Below are 27,001 nucleotides of genomic sequence, written 5' to 3'. Positions count from 1 at the left end.
AGGGGGCCTGGGCTGCCCGGGCTCCGGGGCGCTTCCTCCCCTCCCCGCCCCGGGCCTGTGCGCCTGGGGCACAGAGGGCCTGCGGGGCGGTCAGCGTGGCCCCGGAGCGGACGTCAGGACAGCAGGCCCTTGCAGCTCTCACACCTGGGCCACCCTCACCGGGCGGGCTCAGCGTGCACACCCGGTGCTGCTGGATCCCTCGCACCAGAGTGTGGAGGGCACCCTGCACGCCCTGGAGAGTAGGGGCTGGGTGAGCGCGGGGCTCGGCCTGGGGGCAGGCAGCGCAGGGGACCGAGGGACCCCGGCCCCGTCCCCACCCCGACTCCCACACACACACACACACAGGCAGCCCCAGGGCTCCCCCCACGGGCAGCCGGCCCCTCAGGAGCTCCCCCCAGGGCGGCCCCGAGGTCTGGCTCCCCGCTGGAGAGGCATCGGGGAGAAGAGAAGCGGCCGGCGCTCGGCGGGGACCCGCTGCCACCCACGGGAATGTGGCCGAGCCGGACCTTCCAGCTCAGCCGACCCCCCGGCGGGACGGGACGGCACGGGACGGGACGGCACGGGACGGCACGAGGGGGCCCGGGTCGGCCGGGAGAACCCAGCTAGCCGCCCAGCGCCAGCACCGGAAATGATGGTGTTTCAACCGTTTCGGCGTCAGGACGACGCGGCCCGAGGATCAGATCGCGGCACGGCGACAGACAGGCACACACCCCAAACCCAACAAACGTCGGAATCCCCCGACTGTTGTCAGACAGCAGCCGGACGGTTACAGACGGGACGCTGGGGTCCCCGGTAGGACACACGGAGGACGCTCCAGACCACGGCTGCAGAGGCGCTGGAGGCCCGGGGATGCGCCTGCGGGTGCCCACGGGGAGCGCGGGGCGGCGGGAAGCACCCTACAGAGGGGGGCCCCTCCTGGGAAAGGACGCCGGGTCCCCGCGAAGGCTCCCGATGCTGACAGCTGTCCCCCTCTCCTTCAGCTTCTGGTTCCCCCCCGCCCCATTTTGCTCTTCCTGATTCTCCGTCGGCCTCCGCCCTGCATCCGAGCCACTGACCACACGGGCTTCTTTAGGACGTCGGGTCCCAAAAGGAGGCCGAGCTCTGGCTCCCGGGATCGGGAAGGACCATCGCCGAGGTTTATGCTGATCCCCCCGAGCTCGTGCCTTCCCGGCTCTTCTGTCCTGCAGAACGAGGGGAGGCACGGGCCTTACGGGGAAGGAGGCCCACTCCCACTCGGGCGGGACCGTCCCTCGTGGGGGACCCCGTCATCTGGGCCCGGGAGAGCGAGCGGGGCCATCAAGAACAGGTCGCAGGCTAGACATGGTCCGCTCTGAGGTTTGTCCTGAAGCGAGCACTCCCCTTCCACGTCACGCTGTCTTAGTTCATCCATTTATTATTTGTTAAAGGTTTTACGTTTATGTCCTCTCTACACCCAACACGGAGTTCCAGCTCACAGTCCTGACATCAAGGTCCCCCGACCAGGCCGGCCAGGCGCCCCAGGGCCATGTTTCTCATCTCTTTGCTGGCTCGCCTATCTCTGCACCCAGCTGGGACATCGAGTCCACGACGGGGGAGCTTTAGCTACCTCCGAACCCGCAAGAACCCGGAACGTTCTCGCTGTGTCCCCATCCTAGAACGACCTTCGCCGTCGAATAGCAACTCAAATAAATCGGCAGCCAGCCCAATGACTCCTGGCCAAGGAAACGGCCAACTTGTCACGTGTGTGGGCCCCGCTCCCTGGGCTCCCGGGGCTCCCGGGGAGGCTCCGCTTTCTTTAACATCGACCAAGGTCCCAATGACTCCACCGCACCTCGACGCCGGGGCTCAGTTTCTGCCCTGACACGACACAGGCAGCACGTCGGCTTCAGTTACTCCCTGTCAATCAATCAAAGGGAGCCTGGCCGCTCTCGGGGTGGTTGGGGTGGTTGGTAAGAACACGCGACTCTTGTTCTTGGGGCGGAGAGTTCAAGCCCCATGTGGGTGTAGAGATGACAGAAAAATAAAATCTTAAAAAGAAAATCAGTCAGTCGGTCTGGGGGAGACACAGCCCCGGATCCCACAGGGGCAGGGAGCCAGCTGACGGGTCTACGCACACTATTAGAAGCAGCAGAGCACAAAGTCAGAACTTCCAGAAGTCTGCTAGAGGGGGGGACACGCCGGCCTCGACGGTGCTCGGGAGGCGAAGTGGGGGGCGGCCCCTGGAGCGACAGGGTGGGCTCAGGGTCCCCGGGGTCCCAAGGACGGTGGCGCCAACGGTTCCCAGGCCCAGGAGCGGGGACCCCGGCCGAGGGCCGCGGGACTAGGGCCAGCTGTCTGCCCTGTGTGGCCACAAACTGCAAACCCCTGTGCGGTCACGGGGCCGCGTCCCTGGGCCGGGCCAGCAAAGGCCAGAAGTGGGAGGAGACCCTCCCGGGCGGGAGGAGCACGGGTCTCCGCGGGAGGAGCACGGGTCTCCCCCAGGCAGCCCCTAAAACTTGGAGGTTTGAAACTCAGTCACTCGTCCGAGATAAAAGAAAAAAAACAAAACAAAACAAAACTCGGACACAGGCAGGGTGAACGCAGGGTTCTGACAGACAGAAACGGTGGAGACAAGAGGGCTTGATGGCACATCAGAAACTATATGCCAATAGGACAACCTACAAGAAATGGACACCATGACACTATATATAGAAAACTACAAAAATGAACAAACAAAAAATTGTTAGAACCGGTAAATGAATTCAGTAAAGTCACAGGATACATAATTAATGCACAGAATTCTGTTGCATTCCTATACCTCAGTAAGAAGGTAAGAAAAAGAGAAACTAAGACATTAATAAAAATAAATTAAATGAAACAAAAAATAATATTATACTTAAGAAAAAACCTAAGGAAACAGCTATAAAAACTTACTCTGAGACGATGATGGAAAGAAATCGATGACACAAAGAAACGGGAAGAGACGCTCCACACTCGTGGACTGAAAGGGTACGAAGTGTCTTCACAACCGAGAGCAGCCCAGACATTCCTATGAACCCTATCAAAATGCCCCAGCATTTCTCACAGAGCTAAGATAAATGATCTTCACTTTGCATGGAACCTCAAAGACCCCAGACAGGCGAAGCAGCCTTGCAAAAGAAAAGCAAAGTAGGAAGCTTCACATCGCTAGATTTCCAGTTATGTCACAAAACTGTTGTGATGAAGACAGTACGTCCTGGCACGACAACGGACACACAGACCGAGAGCACAGAGCAGACCTCCCAGAAATGAACCCACAACTATGTCGTCGTTTAATCCTTGATAAGCTGGAAAGAATATCAGTGGGGAAAAAAATCTACAAATGGTGTTGGAAAAACTGGATAGACACAAGCCAAAGAATGAAATTTCTAGTTTTTGATTTTACTTTTGTGTGTGGCTAAATTCCTAGAAAATATATAACCTACCAAAACTGACACATAGAGAAATAGAAAATTTGAATAGACCAATTCTCAGCGAAGCTGTTGAGTAATAGGAAAAAAATTCCCAAAACGCAGAAGTCCACGACCAGATGGCTTCATGAGTGAATTCTATGAAACATTTAAAGAAGTATTAAAGCCTAGAAAGAGTATTATGCTAAGCACAATATGCCAACCCTAACCCTAACCCTGACCCTGACCCTGACCCTGACCCTGACCCTGACCCTGACCCGGAAGCCTCCCCGCGGGTCCTGAGGAGGCCGGGCCCCTGTGGGCGTGGACGCGACCCCCACACGGCTGTTTCCCGTCTGTTGACTACGTGGGACTCCCAGCGCTGAGAGGGCACCTCCGTGGCTTGTTCCTGCTCTCGGGGGAGACGATTTCAGGTCGTCACCCTCGGGGATGACGTCAGCTGCGGGCCTTCCTTCGCGGCCTCTCCTCTGTGACAGACCTTTCCTAAAACCCCCTGTGCTTTTCATGCTTTGTTCTGTCAAATGCGTTTTCTGCGACTCTTGAGGGGATCGTCTCCTTTCTCTTTGTTTTTGTTGTTTTTTTAAAGATTTTATTTATATATCCTTGAGAGACACCGAGAGACGAGAGAGAGAGAGAGAGAGAGGCAGAGACACGGGCAGAGGGAGAAGAAGGCTCCGTGCAGGGAGCCCGATGTGGGACTCGATCCCGGGACTCCAGGATCACGCCCTGGGCTGAAGGGAAGGCAGGCGCTGAAGCGCTGAGCCCCGCCGCCCCCCTCCGCCCCGGGCCGCCCATGTCCTTTCTCTGGTTAACGGGATGGATCGTGCTGAGTGATCAGAGGGGCCGCGGGGGGCAGGTGGGCAACGTGGATGAACAAATAGGGAAAGCTACAAGCGTGTGGTTCTAAATAAAGGAATCCCGGAAATTAGAAAGTACGGCCTGGCAATAGAGTCAGGACCGTGGGGACAACTCGGTACGGGGACAGACGGTGACGCCGCTTCTCGCGGGAGAGCTGAGCGAGGCACAGAATTGTCAAGTCGCCAGCTGTAGCCCTGAAACTACTGTCCCCTTGGGTGTCGACGGCACCTCAATAGATACCAAGGAAAAGGGGTTTCGGTGGGAATCCCGGTGGGTCCGTGAAAGGCATTTACACGGTCGTGACGCACACGAAGGCGCCTCTGCAGAGGGGATCCAGATGCTCACGTGTCTTCATGTTAATGTTTAGAAGATGTACTTGGGAGACGGTGCGGGGGCAGGGGCGGAGGGACAGGGGGAACCTGGAGCGGACTCCTCACCCACCGGAGACCGAGCCCCACCCGAGCTCCACGCCACAACCTGGAGATCCTGGCTTGAGCCAAACTCAAGAGTCGACGTGGAACCGACGGACGGAACCACCCAGGAGCCCCTCAAATGCTCCTAACTGCAACCCCACGCTGTGAACCCTGGGGGGCGGAGGGGGCATCTGTGACCCCCAGTCTGCCTTGAAGGGCGGGAGGCCTGCAGGGCCCGAGGATGGGAACTGAGGATGCGGGAGGCTGCCTGCATCGCCTTCCCGCCCGGCGTGGGGACAGGACCCTCCCCCGGGACCCTCGGCCACCAGGGTGAGGGCTGAGTGCTGATTGGACCCCGCCTGCCCACAGTGATGATGCGGGACCCCGCTCTGGGCGGAACTGTGGTGCCCCCGGGTTCCACCGCTGCCTGGTGCCCACTCTGCGTCCGCAGACCTTCGGAGGCACCGGTGCTCCGGATCTGGCTCGCAGCGACCCGACTCTCCTGCTCTCCCCAGTAGCCCAGGACTCGTCTCTCCTCAGTACCCCCACCCTCCCACTCTCCCCAGTACCCCGCTACTCCCACTCTCCCCAGTACCCCCACCCTCCCTCTCTCCCAGTACCCCCACCCTCCCACTCTCCCCAGTACCCCGCTACTCCCACTCTCCCCAGTACCCCCACCCTCCACTCTCCCCAGTACCCCCACCCTCCCACACTCCCCAGTACCCCAGTGCATAAAGAGGAGGCGCCCACACAGCGACAGGTCACAGGTGAGTGGCAGCTGATCCCTGATCCCCGCGGGGGCCACAGTGGGGCCTGTGGATCCGCGTGGGGGCACAGGCCTCCCGCGCTGGGGTCCACAACACCCCGACCCCCATGCGATGACCGTGAGCAGCTCCCACAGCCCTTCCACAGCCCCACGGGGTGAGAGCGGCCACCCTGCTGCCCCCGTCCAGGGAAGGAGGCTGCAGTCGGAACTCAGGCAGCTCCCCCGGGACCCCCGCTCCCCTGTAAGCCCTCTGCTGTGCAGGCACCCAAGCCATGACCTTTCCAGCCTGTCCTAGACGCATGGACCCCGACAGGGGTGACTGTCACCCCCCCATCCCGCCCTGCGCCCGCTGGGTCCCCCTGGCCCGTGAGCAGGCTTGCTCTTCAGGCTCCAAAGAACGTGGAGTCCCTCGTGCTCCCCCAGGGCCCCCCTCAGGCTATTCACACATCGCTGCCCTCAGGGTGGGGAGTTCGGTCGCACTCTTGCTGGCATCAGGTTTTAATTTTGATGAAGTCCAGTCCGTCGCTTTCTCCCCTTGGTCGTGTGCTTGTGGAATCTCGGAGAAACCTTCCATTCCCGCCCCCCCCCCCCCCAAGCCCGCAGGGACACTCGCTGGCCGGCCCACCCACCACCATCTCTGCGCCGGCCCCGGGCTGGGAGACGTCACCCCCGAGCATCAGGTGGGCAGTTCCCCGGAGCCCCTGGGTCCCCCGCCCGTGTGCTCCTGATACCGGGGTGGGAGCGCTCTGTGACCCCAGCGTGACGGCGTGCCCTGGGACAGTGGCTGGGAAGGTGGACTGTCGGTGGGCGACGGACAGACAGGCAGCGAGGGCCCGTGTGTGATGCCTGTGCCCCTCGGGGCTACGGGGTTGTCTCCGGCTCCGGTCAGACAGAGGGGCGCCCGCCCACGGGGAGCACCCGGACGCATGTGTCCTCGGAAGGTTCTCACGCGCCGTCATCCTTGGATGTGTTTGGATTGCAGCACGATGCAGGAGGACCCGGAGACCCTGCTGGCCTTGCAAAGGGCCAATATCGTGGCCCAGTACCATCAGGTGAGGCCCAGAAGGGACCATAGACACTACACACCCACGACAGGGGGGACCGTACCTGCAAGAGCAGGTGAGGCTCAAGAGGGGATCAGAGCCAAGGATGAGCCAGGTCAGCCCAGGCAAGGACCACAGTCACCAGGAACAAGTGAGACCCTGGGGATGGTCCCGGTGTCAGTAGCAACTAAGGGTCCATCCTGGATCCTCGTCATTGGTAGCGGAGGAGCCCAGGCACCAGGTACAGGTGAGGCCCGGGTGGGGACCAGAGTCACCAGGTCCAGATGAAGACCACAGCTACCAGGTCCAGGTGAGCCCAGGTGGGGACCAGAGTCACCAGGTTCAGGTGAGGCCAAGGTGGGGACCACAGTCGCAGATCCACATGAGGCTCAGGTGGAGACCAGAGTCACCTGGGTGAAGCCCACTTGGGGACTAGAGTCACCAGGCCTGGGTGAGGGCCAGGTAGGGATCAGAGTCACCAGGTCAAGTGAGGCCCAGGTGGGGACCACAGTCGCCGGGTCCGGGTGAGGCCCAGGGGGGGATCGTCACTGATAGACAGAAGCAGGTGAGGCTGCCAGGCTGCGCCCACTCTGGCGCCCGGCCAATCTCAGAGGGTCGGCGCTCCCTCAGGATCCAGGGGAGGGAGGAGCCCTTCTGCTCCCTCCTGTCTCTGTCCCCACTCCCCTGCTCTGATCGGTCCCCACCACGGAGCCCCCTCTGTTGCAGGCGCCCCAAGCAGGGTCTCCGCAGGACCTGTCACTGTGCAAGGTCGCCGACCACCAGGGCTTTCTGCAGTGAGTCCCCTGGACACCCCTCATCCATCCCAGGGCGGGTGGCCTTTGCAGGAACACCTCTCTGGAGGCTGACCCCCCCGCCCCCAGGTCGGGACCTGGTCCCCCGGAGCCCTCTGAGGGCCATGTCTGCGCTGGGTTGCAGCTGAGACACCCCGGAGGCCGACCCGGGACGTGGGCAGGAAGGGAGCTGGGCCCGGGGGAGGCCCCTGGACACTCAGAGGAGGGGCCCCCACGCCTGCTTTGGGCAGGCCCAGGTGTCAGCCTGCTGCATCCGGGGGTGGTGGTGGGGTGGGGTGTCCAGTCCCTTCAGCAGGGGATCCCGCCCGTGAGGGGCTCTGGGGCCGGGGCGTGCTCTCCGTAGGGGGACGGCCTGGTCTGGGCCGAGTCCGCAGGGGTGCTCTCGCCCACACCCGAAGGCTTTTGCGGGGCTGCAGGTGGATGCCGGGGACCAGGCCAGCGCAGGGAGGGGGGGGGGCCGCAGAGGGAGGCCCCGACCAGGCAGGAGGAGGCAAGAGGAGGAGGGGGCTGCCCTGGGCGGGAAGGAGGGAGGGGACAGCCCAGTGGCCTAGGTCGCAGGGGACGAGGCTGATGGGTCAACAGCCCCACGAGAACCTGACGGACGCTGGAGACCCCAGGTGGGGCCCCCTCGGCCCTGCTCACGGCCCAGTGTCTGCTGGGATGGCTCAGGGGTGGTCGTGCTCAGGGGCTCCGACAGGACGGGAGGTGAAATGGGCCAGGGTGGCAGAGGGGACAGCAGAGAGGGGAGCCCGGGGACAGCAGGGGGACGGCCAGGGGGCAGGGGGAGGCCGGCTGGACGCTGGGCAGTCAGGCCCTGGGGAGGCGGGGGGACCTCAGCGGGACGGTCACGGGGCACCCGGGCCACGCTGACAGCTCTCGGGCTGGTCCATCGAGGAGGGGGGCAGGTCACCCCCTGGGGGCGCCGAGGGGTCCCCGCCCAGCCCACCACCGGCAAACACCCTCCTCAGACCCCCCAGACGCCGCCCCCGCCCGCCCTCAGGCCGCTGGCAGCCCCTGCCCTCCCCGGGGGAGCCCTGCCCTCCCCAGGACGCTGGGTGCAGACGGGGTGTGTGTGTGTGTGTGTGTGTGTGTGTGTGTGGCTGTGGGGCCGGGGCCTCAGGGCTCTGCGTCTCCTGCCTTCCAGGGACAGGGAGCTGCCCGACCCCAGCCCCCGCGAGGCCAAGGTGAGAGCCCGTCCTGGGCCCCGGGCAGGACGTGGGGGGGAGCTGGGGCCAGCTGTCTGCACCGCGTCCCCCAGGACATCCCCGGGCGTCTCCCCAGTCCCCCGTCCCAGCGCTGCACGGGCCGCCGGGAACGCACCCGAGACCCGGAGCCGCGGTCCGCGGGGGGCCCTGTGCCTTCCTGGCTCCTCCGGGTCCCGCGGGGCACTGGACGCGGCCCGAGCGCCCACCTCCCGCGGCGGGAGCCTCACCTGCGGCCCCCGCCTGTCCTCTCCCAGAAACTCCGCCAGGAGACCCGGCGCGCGGACAAATGGATAAAAATGCTCAAGCGATGGGACCACTACCTCCCCAGCGAGAAGGTGGGGCGCTGGGTGCCCCCGAGGGCTCTCCGTCCTGACGGGGCTGGGGGGCCGCCCTCAGTGTCCTCCTGCCCCGTCCTCGGGGGAGCCCCCTGCCTGGGGAGAGTCTGCTGGGAGCCCGGGCCTCCCTCCCCAGGCCCCGGGACGGCGGTGGGGGAGCGTCAGGTCGGGGCCAGGGTCCCTGCTCCTCGCGGGGGACGGGGGGGGGGGGGGCCCAGATCCAGGGAGACCCAGCCTCTCTGCAGACACCCTGGAGCCGACGCCGGAACCTTCTAGATGCCTCGTGTTCCCTGGGCTCCAAGGGGCCGCCCTGGGCCCCTCTCACCAGCACTGCCTTCCTCCCCGCAGCTGCGACGCAGGGTCTACAAGGGGGTCCCGCCCCAGGTGCGGGGACAGGTGTGGCTGCGATTGCTGAACGTCGACCAGGTTAAGGCCAGCAATGCCGGGAAATACCAGGTGGGACCCGACCCGTCTACTCCCCGTGGACCCTCGGTCCCCTCCCTGCCCAGGGCTGACCCTCCGTGACCCCTCCCCACCCGGGGCTGAACTCCCGTGTCCCCTCCCCACCCGGGCTGATCCTCCACGTCCCCTCCCTGTCCAGGGCTGACCCTCAGTCCCCTCCCCGCCCACGACAGCTGGGCACAGGCCCTCACGCAGGCCCCGCGGGCACGGTGGGCACTCCCGCCGTCCCCGGCCTCCCAGGGGAAGGGTGGAGGTTCCTGCAGGACACACTCCTGTGGTGGCCCCGGGGCTCCCTGCCCAGGACGGCAGCTGCTGACAGGTCGGGGTCTGTGTCCCTGACGCCGGCTCCTCCTCCCGGGGTCTCCCCGCAGGCAATGAAGGAGGCGGCCCTGGTCTCCTCCCGGGACATCGTGCAGATCGACCTGGACGTCAACCGCACGTTCCGCAGTCACACCATGTTCTGGGACCGCTACGGGGTCGGGTGAGGCTGCTGGGCCAGCGGGGTTCGGGGGTCGGGGGCCCGGCCTGGGAGAGGCCCGGGGGCTTCTGTGCCGGGGACACGGGGTCTCCGAGGCCGGGGGGAGCGACGGCAGCAAACAACACACTGCCACGTGGTAGGTGCTGGGGATGACCCCCGTGCCCCCAACCCCAGGGTCTCGGGGATGGGGAGGCCGCAGGACGGGGCCTCCAGGGGTCACCGTCTGAGCTGAACCCCAAGGGGGTGAGGGGCGGCCCCGTGAAGAGCAGGGGGCCGGGGTGGGGGCGTGGGGGGCACGAAGGGGACCTGGGGCCAGGGTGCATGGCCGCGGCTGGACCGGGACACGTGGACCCGACGAGGGTCGGACAGGTCAGGGTGACACCCACCCTCCGGTGCTTTATGTACTTCTGAATTCTGGGCATTTTGTTTTAGACAATTTGCACTTGGTGAGCACACACGGCATGACGCCCCCCCCCCCCCCCCCAGACGCCGCCCCGGTCCAGGCAGGCCCTGCGCGGAGCACACGGGGCCCCAGGGGCAGGGGCAGGGGTCACAGCAAACCCCAGACTGGGGTCGCCTTTATCTGTAGACGTCTCCGTGTGCACCTTAGAGAAGGGGGTGCCCTGTGTCCGCAGCCCCCCACCCCATCCCCTCACCCACCGCCCCCACGCCATCCCCCTGCATCACCCCCCACACCATCCCCCACAACCCCAGACCCCCACCCCTACACTATCGGTCCCGCCCCCACCCCCACCCCACCCCACCCCCACGAGGACGCGGTGCAGCTGCCCCCTGTGGGACATGCTCAGCCTCCCCGGCCACCTTGGGGTTCTCTGGACGGCCTGCTCCCGTCAGAAGCCCGGGTGTCCCGCAGAGTCCCCAGGGGCCGCGGGGAGGTGGGGAAGGCAGGGAGCCCCCCGACAGGGGCTTGCAGGTGGGTGGAGCATAGGGTGCAGCTACCTGTGTGTGCAGCGGGCGGGGTGTGTGGGAGCCCGGGACCCCAGGGGTGACCTGCAGGGGCGCCAGGGGCGGGGCTGGGGATACGCCAGGCATGGGTGGCTGGGCTTCCCGGGCGGGCCGCTCGGACCGTCTCCCCACGAGAACTCGGTGCTCCTCCCTGCAGGGAACCTGCTGCCCCCCGGGGCCCCCGCGGCCCTCAGAGCGCGGCCGGGTCAGGCTGACCTGTGACCCCCGGCCCGCGGGGAGCCGGCCTCCAGCAGCCCGGGCCCGGGGGCCGCGGAGCCGGGGTGCAGACTCAGGCCGCCGTGCGGGGGGGCATCGGGCGGCTCCTGGCAGCGCTGAGGGGGCCGCACCCCGTACCCCCCCGTGCTCACATAGTGACCCCAGGGGTTCGCAGCCTGTATCGGGGTCACACCTGCACGACGTTCCCTGCTCTCCTCACGGCGGCTCAGACCTGGAGCCCCGAGATGCTCTGGGATGGGCGGGCCCGGGGTGCCCCCCACAGAGTCCAGCCCAGGGACACCTGGGAAGACCTGGGGGTGCGCTCAGGGCCACGGATGCCCCGGCTGCGTGGGCTCGGGGCAGGGGTCACGTGGGGCTGGTGGTGTTCCCGGGACACGGGGCCGGGCCAGGCCAGGGCAGCGGAGGAGAGGCGTCAGGGGCTGCGGGGACCGGGGCAGGGGGAGCGCTGGCTCCCATGGGGGCGTGTGGGGGGGGGGGGGGCCGCTCCAGGGCTGGAGGCCCGGGGCGCTGGCGGCGCTGGGGGAGCCCGGAGCTGCACACCCCACGGCGGGAGCCGCTCGGAGGCGTCGGACACCCCAGGGTGCACTGAACCCCCGGCACGCTGCACGTGTGAGGTCGCCGCCTGTCCCTGTGCGCAGACCTGACCCCGGAGATCGGCCCCCGCGGAGGGGCCCTGCGGGCCGCGGGGCCTGCGGGGCGGGTGTCGGCACCTCGGCGGCCTCGCTGGGCGGGGGCTGACTGAGCAGAGCCCCCCACTGTCCCCCCTCCTAGGCAGCGAGCCCTGTTCTGCGTACTGGCAGCCTACTCGCTGTACGACACGGTGAGTGTCCCTGCCCCCGCCTCCTGCCCCGCGGGCGGCCTTGTCCTGAGTGGTGGTGACCAGCGGGACTCACAGTGATGGCCCCGGCTCCACGGCCCCCGAGATGCCGGGGAGGGTCTCTCTCCTCCGGGACGGGCAGGGGGCGGGGTGCAGACCTCCCAGGGGAGGCAGGGCCTGCGTGCCCGAGGGCCGGGGCTGCCCGGGGCCCCCGCGTGCACCGCGGCCGTCCTAGAGCTCGGGTCTGGACCCTGACAGACGGCACTACCGACGAGAGCCCGGGCGGGGAAGGCTCCCACTCCCCCGAAGGGAACGAGGCCGAGGCGCCCAGGAGGCCGCCCCCTTCCACGGCGCATTCCAGAAGGGTCCCCGAGGACCCCAGCTCACACGCTCCCCGGGCCCCGCGGGGTGTCCTGGCCCAGCTCCCCTCGTGGGACCTGCCAGGGGCCACAGTCAGGCCCCCCCACCCCCCCGCCGACCTGCCCTCTGGGGGTTCTCCAGACCTGGCGGGTCCCCTACAGCCTGGCACAGCTCACGGAGGCCCCTCCTGCTGGCCTGAGGACGGGGGTCCTGGCACGGCGGCCGCAGGGCTCGGTAGCGGGGCCCGGGGTGCTCGCGCCCCAGCTGGTCCGGGTGGCCCTCACCTGCTCCCCCGCCCTCTGGGAGCCCCCTCCGGGAGCCCGGGCTGGGAGGGAGCCGGGGGAGCCTGACGCCCGCGGGGAGGGCTCAGAGGGGGCCTCGGGGCGCACGCCCTCCGTGGGGCTCTGGCTCTTGCAGGAGGTGGGCTACTGCCAGGGCATGAGCGAGATCGCGGCCGTCCTCCTCATGTTCCTGCCCGAGGAGGACGCCTTCTGGGCGCTGGCCCAGCTGATGGTGGGCGACCGGCACTCCATGCACGGTAGGGGCCCGCCGGGGAGCTCAGGAGGGCCTCCCTGCAGGCTGCTGCACCGGGGGGCAGGCGGGGACCCCCCAGCTCGCCCCCCCACGGGCAAGGGCCCCGCCTCCCCGGTGGCCTCGGGGTCCCGGAGCCACGGCCACCCGCCCCACCGTCTGCAGGCCAGGCACGCACTCCCGTTGCTCCCCCAGCCTCCCGCCGGGCTGCCGGCTTGTCCCCCAGGCCCCCCTGCCAGCCCACGGCCACACGGGGCCCAGGGGGCAGCGTCTCCCCCTCCCGGGGGCCCCCAGCCTCACTCCCAAGCCCCACAGCAGAGGGCCGTGCACGCCCATCACCCTCCCCGTGGCCTGCACCCGCTGCCCCTCGGGGCTGGGGACCCGCCTGTCCCCGCGGCGGCCCCCGCAGGAGAGAGGGTGCTGGGTCAGCCGGGCCCGGTCCTCAGCCCCCAGCCCACGCCCCGCGGGGTCTCTGTGAGGACGAGGGTCCCCGGGCCCCGCGCCCCCGGCCTGGGAGGCAGGCCCTGCCCTCTGGGAAGAGCGGATCCAGCCAGGGCTCCGAGGGCGGTGGGCGCACGGGGGTCAGGGCGTGGCGGGGAGGCCCCTGCCCCGACACCCCCCACCCCGCCTGGTGCAGGAGGAGGCCCTGACCGTGGGGGCCTGGGGCCTTCTCAGGCTTCTTCGTCCCGGGCTTCCCGAAGCTCCTCAGGTTCCAGAGACATCACGAGCGGGTCCTCCAAAGAGCTCTCCCGGACCTGAGGAAGCACATGGCGAGTGGGGGCGAGTGGGAGCTCCTGAGGCTCCGTCCCCGGAGCCCGGGGCAGGGGGTGGGGGGCATGGCCCTCCCTCCGAGCTGCCCAGAGTTGGGGTCACGTTCCTCCCCCTGGGGCCCGGGGGCGCCCTCGGGGCTGGGCTGGGCCGTGGGGAGCGCGTCCACCCGGCTCCAGGGGCCGCGGCGTGGGGCCTGAGCACCCCCTGCCCTCCCGCCAGGACGAGGAGCAGATGTCCACCGGCATCTACAGCCCCAAATGGTTTCTCCAGTGCTTCCTCGGCCGGGTGAGGCCCGCCCCCGGGACCCCCGCTCCCGGACCTGCCCCCTGCCCCCGGGGAGGGCCCAGCTCAGCCCCACCCTCCAGACGAGCCAGGCCCGACCCCGGGGTCCTGAGGCTGAGGCTGAGGCTCGCAGCCCAGCCCGTCCTGGAGAAGCCCAGAGGGTCCCTGGACGAGGTCCCGGGGGGCGGCCCGTCTCTGCCTCAGCTCCCCCGGGGGAGGCCGGGTCAGCCCGGGGTGTGGACGGGCCCTCGGCCCATCGGGCGGCCAGCCTGGGGTCCTCTCGAGGCGTGGTGTCTGTCGTCAAGTGCGGGCAGAGTCTGTGCCCCCAGGGGTGCGGGAGGTGCTGGCCGGGGTCGGAACCCGGAGCGGCCGGGAGTCCCTGATCTCCCTGGGAGGAGGGCACGGACGGGGAGGCGGGGGGCGGGGGGCGGGGGGCGGGGGGGGGCGCTGCGGGGCCTCGTCGCAGGCAGCCGGGGGCCAGATGGCAGGCCTAGCCTAGCCCCAGCCGAGCCCCCCAGGGGCCCTGCTCAGGCCGCTCCTCCCACCCCGCCGTCCCCCTAGACCCCCTTCTCGCTCACCCTGAAGCTGTGGGATGCCTACGTGTTGGATGGGGAGAGGGTGCTCACGGCCATGGCCTATACCATCCTCAAGGTGCACAGGAGTAAGTGAGCCCCCGGGAGCCCAGGTGTGCCGGGGGCGGGGGGCAGGGGCGGTGACCCTGGGCTCTGAGCAGCACCCAGACCTGGGGCGGGGGGACGGCGGGGCAGGCGGGTGCAGCGGGGCTCCCCGAGTGGAGCAGCGGGCAGGGGCCACCGCGGCCAGCGCACTGCCCGCGGCGCTCCTGGGCACAGCGGGACCCCAGCCGCTGGCCTGGGGGCCCCGGGGGCCCCAGGGCGGGGCCCTCTGGGTCTGACTCTCGCCCACCGCCCAGAGCGCCTCCTGAAGCTGCCCCTGGAAGGGCTCCGGGAGTTCCTCCAGGACTCTCTGGCCCAGCCCTGGGCCCTGGAGGACGAGGCCGTGCTGAGACACCTTCGGGCCTCCATGACCCAGCTCCGCAGGATGCGGTGCGACCTGCCCCCGCCAGGTGGGCTCAGGGCCCCGGCCCCTCCCGACTCGGCCTGCTGGGGCCGCCCACAGGGGACAGAGCCCCCGGGGCCCCCGTCCTCATCTCTGGGGCTCTCCTCTTCTGCTCCAGCCTCGGGGACCCCAGGCCAGGGCTGGGCGGGCGGGTACCCACTGCAGGGCCCGGGCAGCAGTGTGGGGGGCTGAGCACAGGGTCAGGCCGGGGGGGGGGGTCACGCGGGAGCCGTGAGGACCCCCGGGGCCCCCAGCGGGGGACACACAGCCTGCTGGAGACGCTGACCCCGTCGGCCTCTTTCCAGCGGGACCTGAGGAGTTCCCCACGAGGCCCCTGGGCCTGGAGCCAGTGTCCCCGGCGCCCGGGCCTCTCCTCCCTTCTCCGGCCTCTGAGCCACCGCCCAGGGTGGAGGAGCCGGCCTCCCCGGGCCCAGCCGCCCGGCCTGAGCCGCCCGGACCCCCTCCCGGCCAGGCCATCGTCCAACTTGCCCCCCAGCCCCGGCGGTGGAACTCCCTCCCCACCCTCCCGGGGCAACAAGGCGGTGCAGGCAGGCGGCCCCGGGACACGGCGGGCTTCAAGACAGAAAACGGGGTCTCCTTCCATTTGGCACCTGCCTGGGCCACCCCAGAGGCCCCGCGACGGACCGGGCCCTGGAGCACCCCCGGGACTCCCATCACGCGGTCCCCCCAGCCCCCTAGGGATGACGCTGTCGGGCCCAGGACACCCTTCCTGCCCCGCGGCCACTGCAGCTCGTGCCCCTCGCTGGGCAGTGACGGGCACAGCCAGGGCAGAGCCAGGGCGGCGCTGAGCCCGCTGCCCCGAGGCCCCGCACAGGCCCGGGACCCTCTGCCCCCCGCGTCCACGGGGCAGCTCGATGCTCGCGGGCCTCGGGGGCAGAGCGTGGCGGTGAGGGCGGGGGCCCGGAGGCTCCGGCCCGCCGTCACCGTGCCCTGCCTCGTCTCGCTGTGCCTCCCGGAGGGCGGCACCGCCCGCACGGGACACCAGCCCCTGACCCAGAGGGACCTGGGCTGGCCTGGCCCCGGGCTCTGTGGGGGCAGGGGCGACTCGAGCGCCTGCCCCAGGCCCAGCGCTAATGGGATCCAGCGCCCCGGGGCCCTGGCCAGGCCTGCGTTCTGGCCCCGGGCCGAACGAGCCCTCTCACAGCAGGATGGGGCCTCCTGGGCCCTGGGCGTGCCCCACAGATCCAGGTCGCTGACCTAGGGCAGCCCTGGGGATCCCGGGACACCCCAGGGCAGGGCAGCGGGGGCAGGCCCGTGGGCCCCACCCACACCCCCACCCCCACCCCCACCCCCACCCACACCCACACCAGGAGGCAGGCTCCTCCACGCGCTGGGGCTCCAGCAGTCAGTCACCCGGCCCCAGGGGGCCCGAGGCCGGGGTCCAGCTGCCCTGCGGGGACCCAGCGCAGGAGCCCATGGGCCGCAGGTCCACGTCAGCCCTGCCGCCCCCAGAACCGCCTCTCACCGCCCCGACCTCAGGACACGCGCCCCCACCCGGAGTCGAGTCCGCACAGGCTCCCAGGCGGGGGACTCCAGCACCCGCACCCCTGTGGGATTCCCGCTTTCCTCTAAGGACAGGAAGGTCTCCCAGGGGAAGGCGCGCACCCTCGGCTCTGAGCCCCTGTTTGCTGTTGCAAGTTCAATAAAGTGTTGTTGTGTGAGAGGGCACGGCCGGCTCGTTTCTGCGTCTCCCGGAGCTCTGTGCACGGGGTGCGGAGACACCCCCAGAGAGGAGGAGGGGGCGCCGCCCAGGCCCCGACCAGCCCCTGCGGGGGCGCCGCCAGGCACACACGGCTGACGTCCCCACGTGCCTTCCCGGGGCGGCCAGACGCCAGGGTCAGGACCCCGCAGACTCTACTGCGACTCAGCCTGCGCCCGCGGCCAGGACGGGCCTGGGACAGAGTGACAGCCGGGGAGCCTCAGGTCACCAGGGTCTGTGCTAAGCGCCCTGGGAGGTCTGTGCCCCCTCTGTCCAGGGGGCCTGGGCTGCCCGGGCTCCGGGGCGCTTCCTCCCCTCCCCGCCCCGGGCCTGTGCGCCTGGGGCACAGAGGGCCTGCGGGGCGGTCAGCGTGGCCCCGGAGCGGACGTCAGGACAGCAGGCCCTTGCAGCTCTCACACCTGGGCCACCCTCACCGGGCGGGCTCAGCGTGCACACCCGGTGCTGCTGGATCCCTCGCACCAGAGTGTGGAGGGCACCCTGCACGCCCTGGAGAGTAGGGGCTGGGTGAGCGCGGGGCTCGGCCTGGGGGCAGGCAGCGCAGGGGACCGAGGGACCCCGGCCCCGTCCCCACCCCGACTCCCACACACACACACACACAGGCAGCCCCAGGGCTCCCCCCACGGGCAGCCGGCCCCTCAGGAGCTCCCCCCAGGGCGGCCCCGAGGTCTGGCTCCCCGCTGGAGAGGCATCGGGGAGAAGAGAAGCGGCCGGCGCTCGGCGGGGACCCGCTGCCACCCACGGGAATGTGGCCGAGCCGGACCTTCCAGCTCAGCCGACCCCCCGGCGGGACGGGACGGCACGGGACGGGACGGCACGGGACGGCACGAGGGGGCCCGGGTCGGCCGGGAGAACCCAGCTAGCCGCCCAGCGCCAGCACCGGAAATGATGGTGTTTCAACCGTTTCGGCGTCAGGACGACGCGGCCCGAGGATCAGATCGCGGCACGGCGACAGACAGGCACACACCCCAAACCCAACAAACGTCGGAATCCCCCGACTGTTGTCAGACAGCAGCCGGACGGTTACAGACGGGACGCTGGGGTCCCCGGTAGGACACACGGAGGACGCTCCAGACCACGGCTGCAGAGGCGCTGGAGGCCCGGGGATGCGCCTGCGGGTGCCCACGGGGAGCGCGGGGCGGCGGGAAGCACCCTACAGAGGGGGGCCCCTCCTGGGAAAGGACGCCGGGTCCCCGCGAAGGCTCCCGATGCTGACAGCTGTCCCCCTCTCCTTCAGCTTCTGGTTCCCCCCCGCCCCATTTTGCTCTTCCTGATTCTCCGTCGGCCTCCGCCCTGCATCCGAGCCACTGACCACACGGGCTTCTTTAGGACGTCGGGTCCCAAAAGGAGGCCGAGCTCTGGCTCCCGGGATCGGGAAGGACCATCGCCGAGGTTTATGCTGATCCCCCCGAGCTCGTGCCTTCCCGGCTCTTCTGTCCTGCAGAACGAGGGGAGGCACGGGCCTTACGGGGAAGGAGGCCCACTCCCACTCGGGCGGGACCGTCCCTCGTGGGGGACCCCGTCATCTGGGCCCGGGAGAGCGAGCGGGGCCATCAAGAACAGGTCGCAGGCTAGACATGGTCCGCTCTGAGGTTTGTCCTGAAGCGAGCACTCCCCTTCCACGTCACGCTGTCTTAGTTCATCCATTTATTATTTGTTAAAGGTTTTACGTTTATGTCCTCTCTACACCCAACACGGAGTTCCAGCTCACAGTCCTGACATCAAGGTCCCCCGACCAGGCCGGCCAGGCGCCCCAGGGCCATGTTTCTCATCTCTTTGCTGGCTCGCCTATCTCTGCACCCAGCTGGGACATCGAGTCCACGACGGGGGAGCTTTAGCTACCTCCGAACCCGCAAGAACCCGGAACGTTCTCGCTGTGTCCCCATCCTAGAACGACCTTCGCCGTCGAATAGCAACTCAAATAAATCGGCAGCCAGCCCAATGACTCCTGGCCAAGGAAACGGCCAACTTGTCACGTGTGTGGGCCCCGCTCCCTGGGCTCCCGGGGCTCCCGGGGAGGCTCCGCTTTCTTTAACATCGACCAAGGTCCCAATGACTCCACCGCACCTCGACGCCGGGGCTCAGTTTCTGCCCTGACACGACACAGGCAGCACGTCGGCTTCAGTTACTCCCTGTCAATCAATCAAAGGGAGCCTGGCCGCTCTCGGGGTGGTTGGGGTGGTTGGTAAGAACACGCGACTCTTGTTCTTGGGGCGGAGAGTTCAAGCCCCATGTGGGTGTAGAGATGACAGAAAAATAAAATCTTAAAAAGAAAATCAGTCAGTCGGTCTGGGGGAGACACAGCCCCGGATCCCACAGGGGCAGGGAGCCAGCTGACGGGTCTACGCACACTATTAGAAGCAGCAGAGCACAAAGTCAGAACTTCCAGAAGTCTGCTAGAGGGGGGGACACGCCGGCCTCGACGGTGCTCGGGAGGCGAAGTGGGGGGCGGCCCCTGGAGCGACAGGGTGGGCTCAGGGTCCCCGGGGTCCCAAGGACGGTGGCGCCAACGGTTCCCAGGCCCAGGAGCGGGGACCCCGGCCGAGGGCCGCGGGACTAGGGCCAGCTGTCTGCCCTGTGTGGCCACAAACTGCAAACCCCTGTGCGGTCACGGGGCCGCGTCCCTGGGCCGGGCCAGCAAAGGCCAGAAGTGGGAGGAGACCCTCCCGGGCGGGAGGAGCACGGGTCTCCCCCAGGGCAGCCCCTAAAACTTGGAGGTTTGAAACTCAGTCACTCGTCCGAGATAAAAAGAAAAAAAACAAAACAAAACAAAACTCGGACACAGGCAGGGTGAACGCAGGGTTCTGACAGACAGAAACGGTGGAGACAAGAGGGCTTGATGGCACATCAGAAACTATATGCCAATAGGACAACCTACAAGAAATGGACACCATGACACTATATATAGAAAACTACAAAAATGAACAAACAAAAAATTGTTAGAACCGGTAAATGAATTCAGTAAAGTCACAGGATACATAATTAATGCACAGAATTCTGTTGCATTCCTATACCTCAGTAAGAAGGTAAGAAAAAGAGAAACTAAGACATTAATAAAAATAAATTTAAAATGAAACAAAAAATAATATTATACTTAAGAAAAAACCTAAGGAAACAGCTATAAAAACTTACTCTGAAGACGATGATGGAAAGAAATCGATGACACAAAGAAACGGGAAGAGACGCTCCACACTCGTGGACTGAAAGGGTACGAAGTGTCTTCACAACCGAGAGCAGCCCAGACATTCCTATGAACCCTATCAAAATGCCCCCAGCATTTCTCACAGAGCTAAGATAAATGATCTTCAACTTTGCATGGAACCTCAAAAGACCCCAGACAGGCGAAGCAGCCTTGCAAAAGAAAAGCAAAGTAGGAAGCTTCACATCGCTAGATTTCCAGTTATGTCACAAAACTGTTGTGATGAAGACAGTACGGTCCTGGCACGACAACGGACACACAGACCGAGAGCACAGAGCAGACCTCCCAGAAATGAACCCACAACTATGTCGTCGTTTAATCCTTGATAAAGCTGGAAAGAATATCCAGTGGGGAAAAAAATCTACAAATGGTGTTGGAAAAACTGGATAGACACAAGCCAAAGAATGAAATTTCTAGTTTTTGATTTTACTTTTGTGTGTGGCTAAATTCCTAGAAAATATATAACCTACCAAAACTGACACATAGAGAAATAGAAAATTTGAATAGACCAATTCTCAGCGAAGCTGTTGAGTAATAGGAAAAAAATTCCCAAAACGCAGAAGTCCACGACCAGATGGCTTCATGAGTGAATTCTATGAAACATTTAAAGAAGTATTAAAGCCTAGAAAGAGTATTATGCTAAGCACAATATGCCAACCCTAACCCTAACCCTGACCCTGACCCTGACCCTGACCCTGACCCTGACCCTGACCCGGAAGCCTCCCCGCGGGTCCTGAGGAGGCCGGGCCCCTGTGGGCGTGGACGCGACCCCCACACGGCTGTTTCCCGTCTGTTGACTACGTGGGACTCCCAGCGCTGAGAGGGCACCTCCGTGGCTTGTTCCTGCTCTCGGGGGAGACGATTTCAGGTCGTCACCCTCGGGGATGACGTCAGCTGCGGGCCTTCCTTCGCGGCCTCTCCTCTGTTGACAGACCTTTCCTAAAACCCCCTGTGCTTTTCATGCTTTGTTCTGTCAAATGCGTTTTCTGCGACTCTTGAGGGGATCGTCTCCTTTCTCTTTGTTTTTGTTGTTTTTTTAAAGATTTTATTTATATATCCTTGAGAGACACCGAGAGACGAGAGAGAGAGAGAGAGAGAGGCAGAGACACGGGCAGAGGGAGAAGAAGGCTCCGTGCAGGGAGCCCGATGTGGGACTCGATCCCGGGACTCCAGGATCACGCCCTGGGCCGAAGGGAAGGCAGGCGCTGAAGCGCTGAGCCCCGCCGCCCCCCTCCGCCCCGGGCCGCCCCATGTCCTTTCTCTGGTTAACGGGATGGATCGTGCTGAGTGATCAGAGGGGCCGCGGGGGGCAGGTGGGCAACGTGGATGAACAAATAGGGAAAGCTACAAGCGTGTGGTTCTAAATAAAGGAATCCCGGAAATTTAGAAAGTACGGCCTGGCAATAGAGTCAGGACCGTGGGGACAACTCGGTACGGGGACAGACGGTGACGCCGCTTCTCGCGGGGAGAGCTGAGCGAGGCACAGAATTGTCAAGTCGCCAGCTGTAGCCCTGAAACTACTGTCCCCTTGGGTGTCGACGGCACCTCAATAGATACCAAGGAAAAGGGGTTTCCGGTGGGAATCCCGGTGGGTCCGTGAAAGGCATTTACACGGTCGTGACGCACACGAAGGCGCCTCTGCAGAGGGGATCCAGATGCTCACGTGTCTTCATGTTAATGTTTAGAAGATGTACTTGGGAGACGGTGCGGGGGGCAGGGGCGGAGGGACAGGGGGAACCTGGAGCGGACTCCTCACCCACCGGAGACCGAGCCCCACCCGAGGCTCCACGCCACAACCTGGAGATCCTGGCTTGAGCCAAACTCAAGAGTCGACGTGGAACCGACGGACGGAACCACCCAGGAGCCCCTCAAATGCTCCTAACTGCAACCCCACGCTGTGAACCCTGGGGGGCGGAGGGGGGCATCTGTGACCCCCAGTCTGCCTTGAAGGGCGGGAGGCCTGCAGGGCCCGAGGATGGGAACTGAGGATGCGGGAGGCTGCCTGCATCGCCTTCCCGCCCGGCGTGGGGACAGGACCCTCCCCCGGGACCCTCGGCCACCAGGGTGAGGGCTGAGTGCTGATTGGACCCCGCCTGCCCACAGTGATGATGCGGGACCCCGCTCTGGGCGGAACTGTGGTGCCCCCGGGTTCCACCGCTGCCTGGTGCCCACTCTGCGTCCGCAGACCTTCGGAGGCACCGGTGCTCCGGATCTGGCTCGCAGCGACCCGACTCTCCTGCTCTCCCCAGTAGCCCAGGACTCGTCTCTCCTCAGTACCCCCACCCTCCCACTCTCCCCAGTACCCCGCTACTCCCACTCTCCCCAGTACCCCCACCCTCCCACTCTCCCCAGTACCCCCACCCTCCCACTCTCCCCAGTACCCCGCTACTCCCACTCTCCCCAGTACCCCCACCCTCCCACACTCCCCAGTACCCCAGTGCATAAAGAGGAGGCGCCCACACAGCGACAGGTCACAGGTGAGTGGCAGCTGATCCCTGATCCCCGCGGGGGCCACAGTGGGGCCTGTGGATCCGCGTGGGGGCACAGGCCTCCCGCGCTGGGGTCCACAACACCCCGACCCCCATGCGATGACCGTGAGCAGCTCCCACAGCCCTTCCACAGCCCCACGGGGTGAGAGCGGCCACCCTGCTGCCCCCGTCCAGGGAAGGAGGCTGCAGTCGGAACTCAGGCAGCTCCCCCGGGACCCCCGCTCCCCTGTAAGCCCTCTGCTGTGCAGGCACCCAAGCCATGACCTTTCCAGCCTGTCCTAGACGCATGGACCCCGACAGGGGTGACTGTCACCCCCCCATCCCGCCCTGCGCCCGCTGGGTCCCCCTGGCCCGTGAGCAGGCTTGCTCTTCAGGCTCCAAAGAACGTGGAGTCCCTCGTGCTCCCCCAGGGCCCCCCTCAGGCTATTCACACATCGCTGCCCTCAGGGTGGGGAGTTCGGTCGCACTCTTGCTGGCATCAGGTTTTAATTTTGATGAAGTCCAGTCCGTCGCTTTCTCCCCTTGGTCGTGTGCTTGTGGAATCTCGGAGAAACCTTCCATTCCCGCCCCCCCCCCCCCAAGCCCGCAGGGACACTCGCTGGCCGGCCCACCCACCACCATCTCTGCGCCGGCCCCGGGCTGGGAGACGTCACCCCCGAGCATCAGGTGGGCAGTTCCCCGGAGCCCCTGGGTCCCCCGCCCGTGTGCTCCTGATACCGGGGTGGGAGCGCTCTGTGACCCCAGCGTGACGGCGTGCCCTGGGACAGTGGCTGGGAAGGTGGACTGTCGGTGGGCGACGGACAGACAGGCAGCGAGGGCCCGTGTGTGATGCCTGTGCCCCTCGGGGCTACGGGGTTGTCTCCGGCTCCGGTCAGACAGAGGGGCGCCCGCCCACGGGGAGCACCCGGACGCATGTGTCCTCGGAAGGTTCTCACGCGCCGTCATCCTTGGATGTGTTTGGATTGCAGCACGATGCAGGAGGACCCGGAGACCCTGCTGGCCTTGCAAAGGGCCAATATCGTGGCCCAGTACCATCAGGTGAGGCCCAGAAGGGACCATAGACACTACACACCCACGACAGGGGGGACCGTACCTGCAAGAGCAGGTGAGGCTCAAGAGGGGATCAGAGCCAAGGATGAGCCAGGTCAGCCCAGGCAAGGACCACAGTCACCAGGAACAAGTGAGACCCTGGGGATGGTCCCGGTGTCAGTAGCAACTAAGGGTCCATCCTGGATCCTCGTCATTGGTAGCGGAGGAGCCCAGGCACCAGGTACAGGTGAGGCCCGGGTGGGGACCAGAGTCACCAGGTCCAGATGAAGACCACAGCTACCAGGTCCAGGTGAGCCCAGGTGGGGACCAGAGTCACCAGGTTCAGGTGAGGCCAAGGTGGGGACCACAGTCGCAGATCCACATGAGGCTCAGGTGGAGACCAGAGTCACCTGGGTGAAGCCCACTTGGGGACTAGAGTCACCAGGCCTGGGTGAGGGCCAGGTAGGGATCAGAGTCACCAGGTCAAGTGAGGCCCAGGTGGGGACCACAGTCGCCGGGTCCGGGTGAGGCCCAGGGGGGGATCGTCACTGATAGACAGAAGCAGGTGAGGCTGCCAGGCTGCGCCCACTCTGGCGCCCGGCCAATCTCAGAGGGTCGGCGCTCCCTCAGGATCCAGGGGAGGGAGGAGCCCTTCTGCTCCCTCCTGTCTCTGTCCCCACTCCCCTGCTCTGATCGGTCCCCACCACGGAGCCCCCCTCTGTTGCAGGCGCCCCAAGCAGGGTCTCCGCAGGACCTGTCACTGTGCAAGGTCGCCGACCACCAGGGCTTTCTGCAGTGAGTCCCCTGGACACCCCTCATCCATCCCAGGGCGGGTGGCCTTTGCAGGAACACCTCTCTGGAGGCTGACCCCCCCGCCCCCAGGTCGGGACCTGGTCCCCTGGAGCCCTCTGAGGGCCATGTCTGCGCTGGGTTGCAGCTGAGACACCCCGGAGGCCGACCCGGGACGTGGGCAGGAAGGGAGCTGGGCCCGGGGGAGGCCCCTGGACACTCAGAGGAGGGGCCCCCACGCCTGCTTTGGGCAGGCCCAGGTGTCAGCCTGCTGCATCCGGGGGTGGTGGTGGGGTGGGGTGTCCAGTCCCTTCAGCAGGGGATCCCGCCCGTGAGGGGCTCTGGGGCCGGGGCGTGCTCTCCGTAGGGGGACGGCCTGGTCTGGGCCGAGTCCGCAGGGGTGCTCTCGCCCACACCCGAAGGCTTTTGCGGGGCTGCAGGTGGATGCCGGGGACCAGGCCAGCGCAGGGAGGGGGGGGGGGGCCGCAGAGGGAGGCCCCGACCAGGCAGGAGGAGGCAAGAGGAGGAGGGGGCTGCCCTGGGCGGGAAGGAGGGAGGGGACAGCCCAGTGGCCTAGGTCGCAGGGGACGAGGCTGATGGGTCAACAGCCCCACGAGAACCTGACGGACGCTGGAGACCCCAGGTGGGGCCCCCTCGGCCCTGCTCACGGCCCAGTGTCTGCTGGGATGGCTCAGGGGTGGTCGTGCTCAGGGGCTCCGACAGGACGGGAGGTGAAATGGGCCAGGGTGGCAGAGGGGACAGCAGAGAGGGGAGCCCGGGGACAGCAGGGGGACGGCCAGGGGGCAGGGGGAGGCCGGCTGGACGCTGGGCAGTCAGGCCCTGGGGAGGCGGGGGGACCTCAGCGGGACGGTCACGGGGCACCCGGGCCACGCTGACAGCTCTCGGGCTGGTCCATCGAGGAGGGGGGCAGGTCACCCCCTGGGGGCGCCGAGGGGTCCCCGCCCAGCCCACCACCGGCAAACACCCTCCTCAGACCCCCCAGACGCCGCCCCCGCCCGCCCTCAGGCCGCTGGCAGCCCCTGCCCTCCCCGGGGGAGCCCTGCCCTCCCCAGGACGCTGGGTGCAGACGGGGTGTGTGTGTGTGTGTGTGTGTGTGTGTGTGTGTGTGGCTGTGGGGCCGGGGCCTCAGGGCTCTGCGTCTCCTGCCTTCCAGGGACAGGGAGCTGCCCGACCCCAGCCCCCGCGAGGCCAAGGTGAGAGCCCGTCCTGGGCCCCGGGCAGGACGTGGGGGGGAGCTGGGGCCAGCTGTCTGCACCGCGTCCCCCAGGACATCCCCGGGCGTCTCCCCAGTCCCCCGTCCCAGCGCTGCACGGGCCGCCGGGAACGCACCCGAGACCCGGAGCCGCGGTCCGCGGGGGGCCCTGTGCCTTCCTGGCTCCTCCGGGTCCCGCGGGGCACTGGACGCGGCCCGAGCGCCCACCTCCCGCGGCGGGAGCCTCACCTGCGGCCCCCGCCTGTCCTCTCCCAGAAACTCCGCCAGGAGACCCGGCGCGCGGACAAATGGATAAAAATGCTCAAGCGATGGGACCACTACCTCCCCAGCGAGAAGGTGGGGCGCTGGGTGCCCCCGAGGGCTCTCCGTCCCGACGGGGCTGGGGGGCCGCCCTCAGTGTCCTCCTGCCCCGTCCTCGGGGGAGCCCCCTGCCTGGGGAGAGTCTGCTGGGAGCCCGGGCCTCCCTCCCCAGGCCCCGGGACGGCGGTGGGGGAGCGTCAGGTCGGGGCCAGGGTCCCTGCTCCTCGCGGGGGACGGGGGGGGGGCGGGGGCCCAGATCCAGGGAGACCCAGCCTCTCTGCAGACACCCTGGAGCCGACGCCGGAACCTTCTAGATGCCTCGTGTTCCCTGGGCTCCAAGGGGCCGCCCTGGGCCCCTCTCACCAGCACTGCCTTCCTCCCCGCAGCTGCGACGCCGGGTGTACAAGGGGGTCCCGCCCCAGGTGCGGGGACAGGTGTGGCTGCGATTGCTGAACGTCGACCAGGTTAAGGCCAGCAATGCCGGGAAATACCAGGTGGGACCCGACCCGTCTACTCCCCGTGGACCCTCGGTCCCCTCCCTGCCCAGGGCTGACCCTCCGTGACCCCTCCCCCCCCGGGGCTGAACTCCCGTGTCCCCTCCCCACCCGGGCTGATCCTCCACGTCCCCTCCCTGTCCAGGGCTGACCCTCAGTCCCCTCCCCGCCCACGACAGCTGGGCACAGGCCCTCACGCAGGCCCCGCGGGCACGGTGGGCACTCCCGCCGTCCCCGGCCTCCCAGGGGAAGGGTGGAGGTTCCTGCAGGACACACTCCTGTGGTGGCCCCGGGGCTCCCTGCCCAGGACGGCAGCTGCTGACAGGTCGGGGTCTGTGTCCCTGACGCCGGCTCCTCCTCCCGGGGTCTCCCCGCAGGCAATGAAGGAGGCGGCCCTGGTCTCCTCCCGGGACATCGTGCAGATCGACCTGGACGTCAACCGCACGTTCCGCAGTCACACCATGTTCTGGGACCGCTACGGGGTCGGGTGAGGCTGCTGGGCCAGCGGGGTTCGGGGGTCGGGGGCCCGGCCTGGGAGAGGCCCGGGGGCTTCTGTGCCGGGGACACGGGGTCTCCGAGGCCGGGGGGAGCGACGGCAGCAAACAACACACTGCCACGTGGTAGGGTGCTGGGGATGACCCCCGTGCCCCCAACCCCAGGGTCTCGGGGATGGGGAGGCCGCAGGACGGGGCCTCCAGGGGTCACCGTCTGAGCTGAACCCCAAGGGGGTGAGGGGCGGCCCCGTGAAGAGCAGGGGGCCGGGGTGGGGGCGTGGGGGGCACGAAGGGGACCTGGGGCCAGGGTGCATGGCCGCGGCTGGACCGGGACACGTGGACCCGACGAGGGTCGGACAGGTCAGGGTGACACCCACCCTCCGGTGCTTTATGTACTTCTGAATTCTGGGCATTT

The 27,001-nt window shown here is 67.1% G+C and overlaps 1 protein-coding gene across 1 annotated transcript; it reads left to right on the top strand.

Moving 5' to 3' along the window:
* The first annotated feature begins 12,531 nt into the window (after nt 1-12,531).
* On the top strand, nt 12,532-16,118 carry LOC140596772 (uncharacterized). Its single transcript, XM_072745261.1, has 6 exons — nt 12,532-12,697; nt 13,366-13,460; nt 13,681-13,746; nt 14,305-14,404; nt 14,675-14,827; nt 15,126-16,118. Exons 1-6 carry the CDS (start codon nt 12,598-12,600, stop codon nt 16,040-16,042), a joined length of 1,431 nt encoding a protein of 476 aa, XP_072601362.1. The 5' UTR covers nt 12,532-12,597; the 3' UTR covers nt 16,043-16,118.
* The last annotated feature ends 10,883 nt before the right edge of the window (nt 16,119-27,001 follow it).

The sequence above is a fragment of the Vulpes vulpes genome, unplaced genomic scaffold (genome assembly GCF_048418805.1).
Source record: "Vulpes vulpes isolate BD-2025 unplaced genomic scaffold, VulVul3 u000000714, whole genome shotgun sequence".
Lineage (NCBI taxonomy): Eukaryota > Metazoa > Chordata > Mammalia > Carnivora > Canidae > Vulpes > Vulpes vulpes.
The sequence above is the reverse complement of the archived record's forward strand: the minus strand, read 5'-3'. Positions and strand labels throughout refer to the sequence as shown.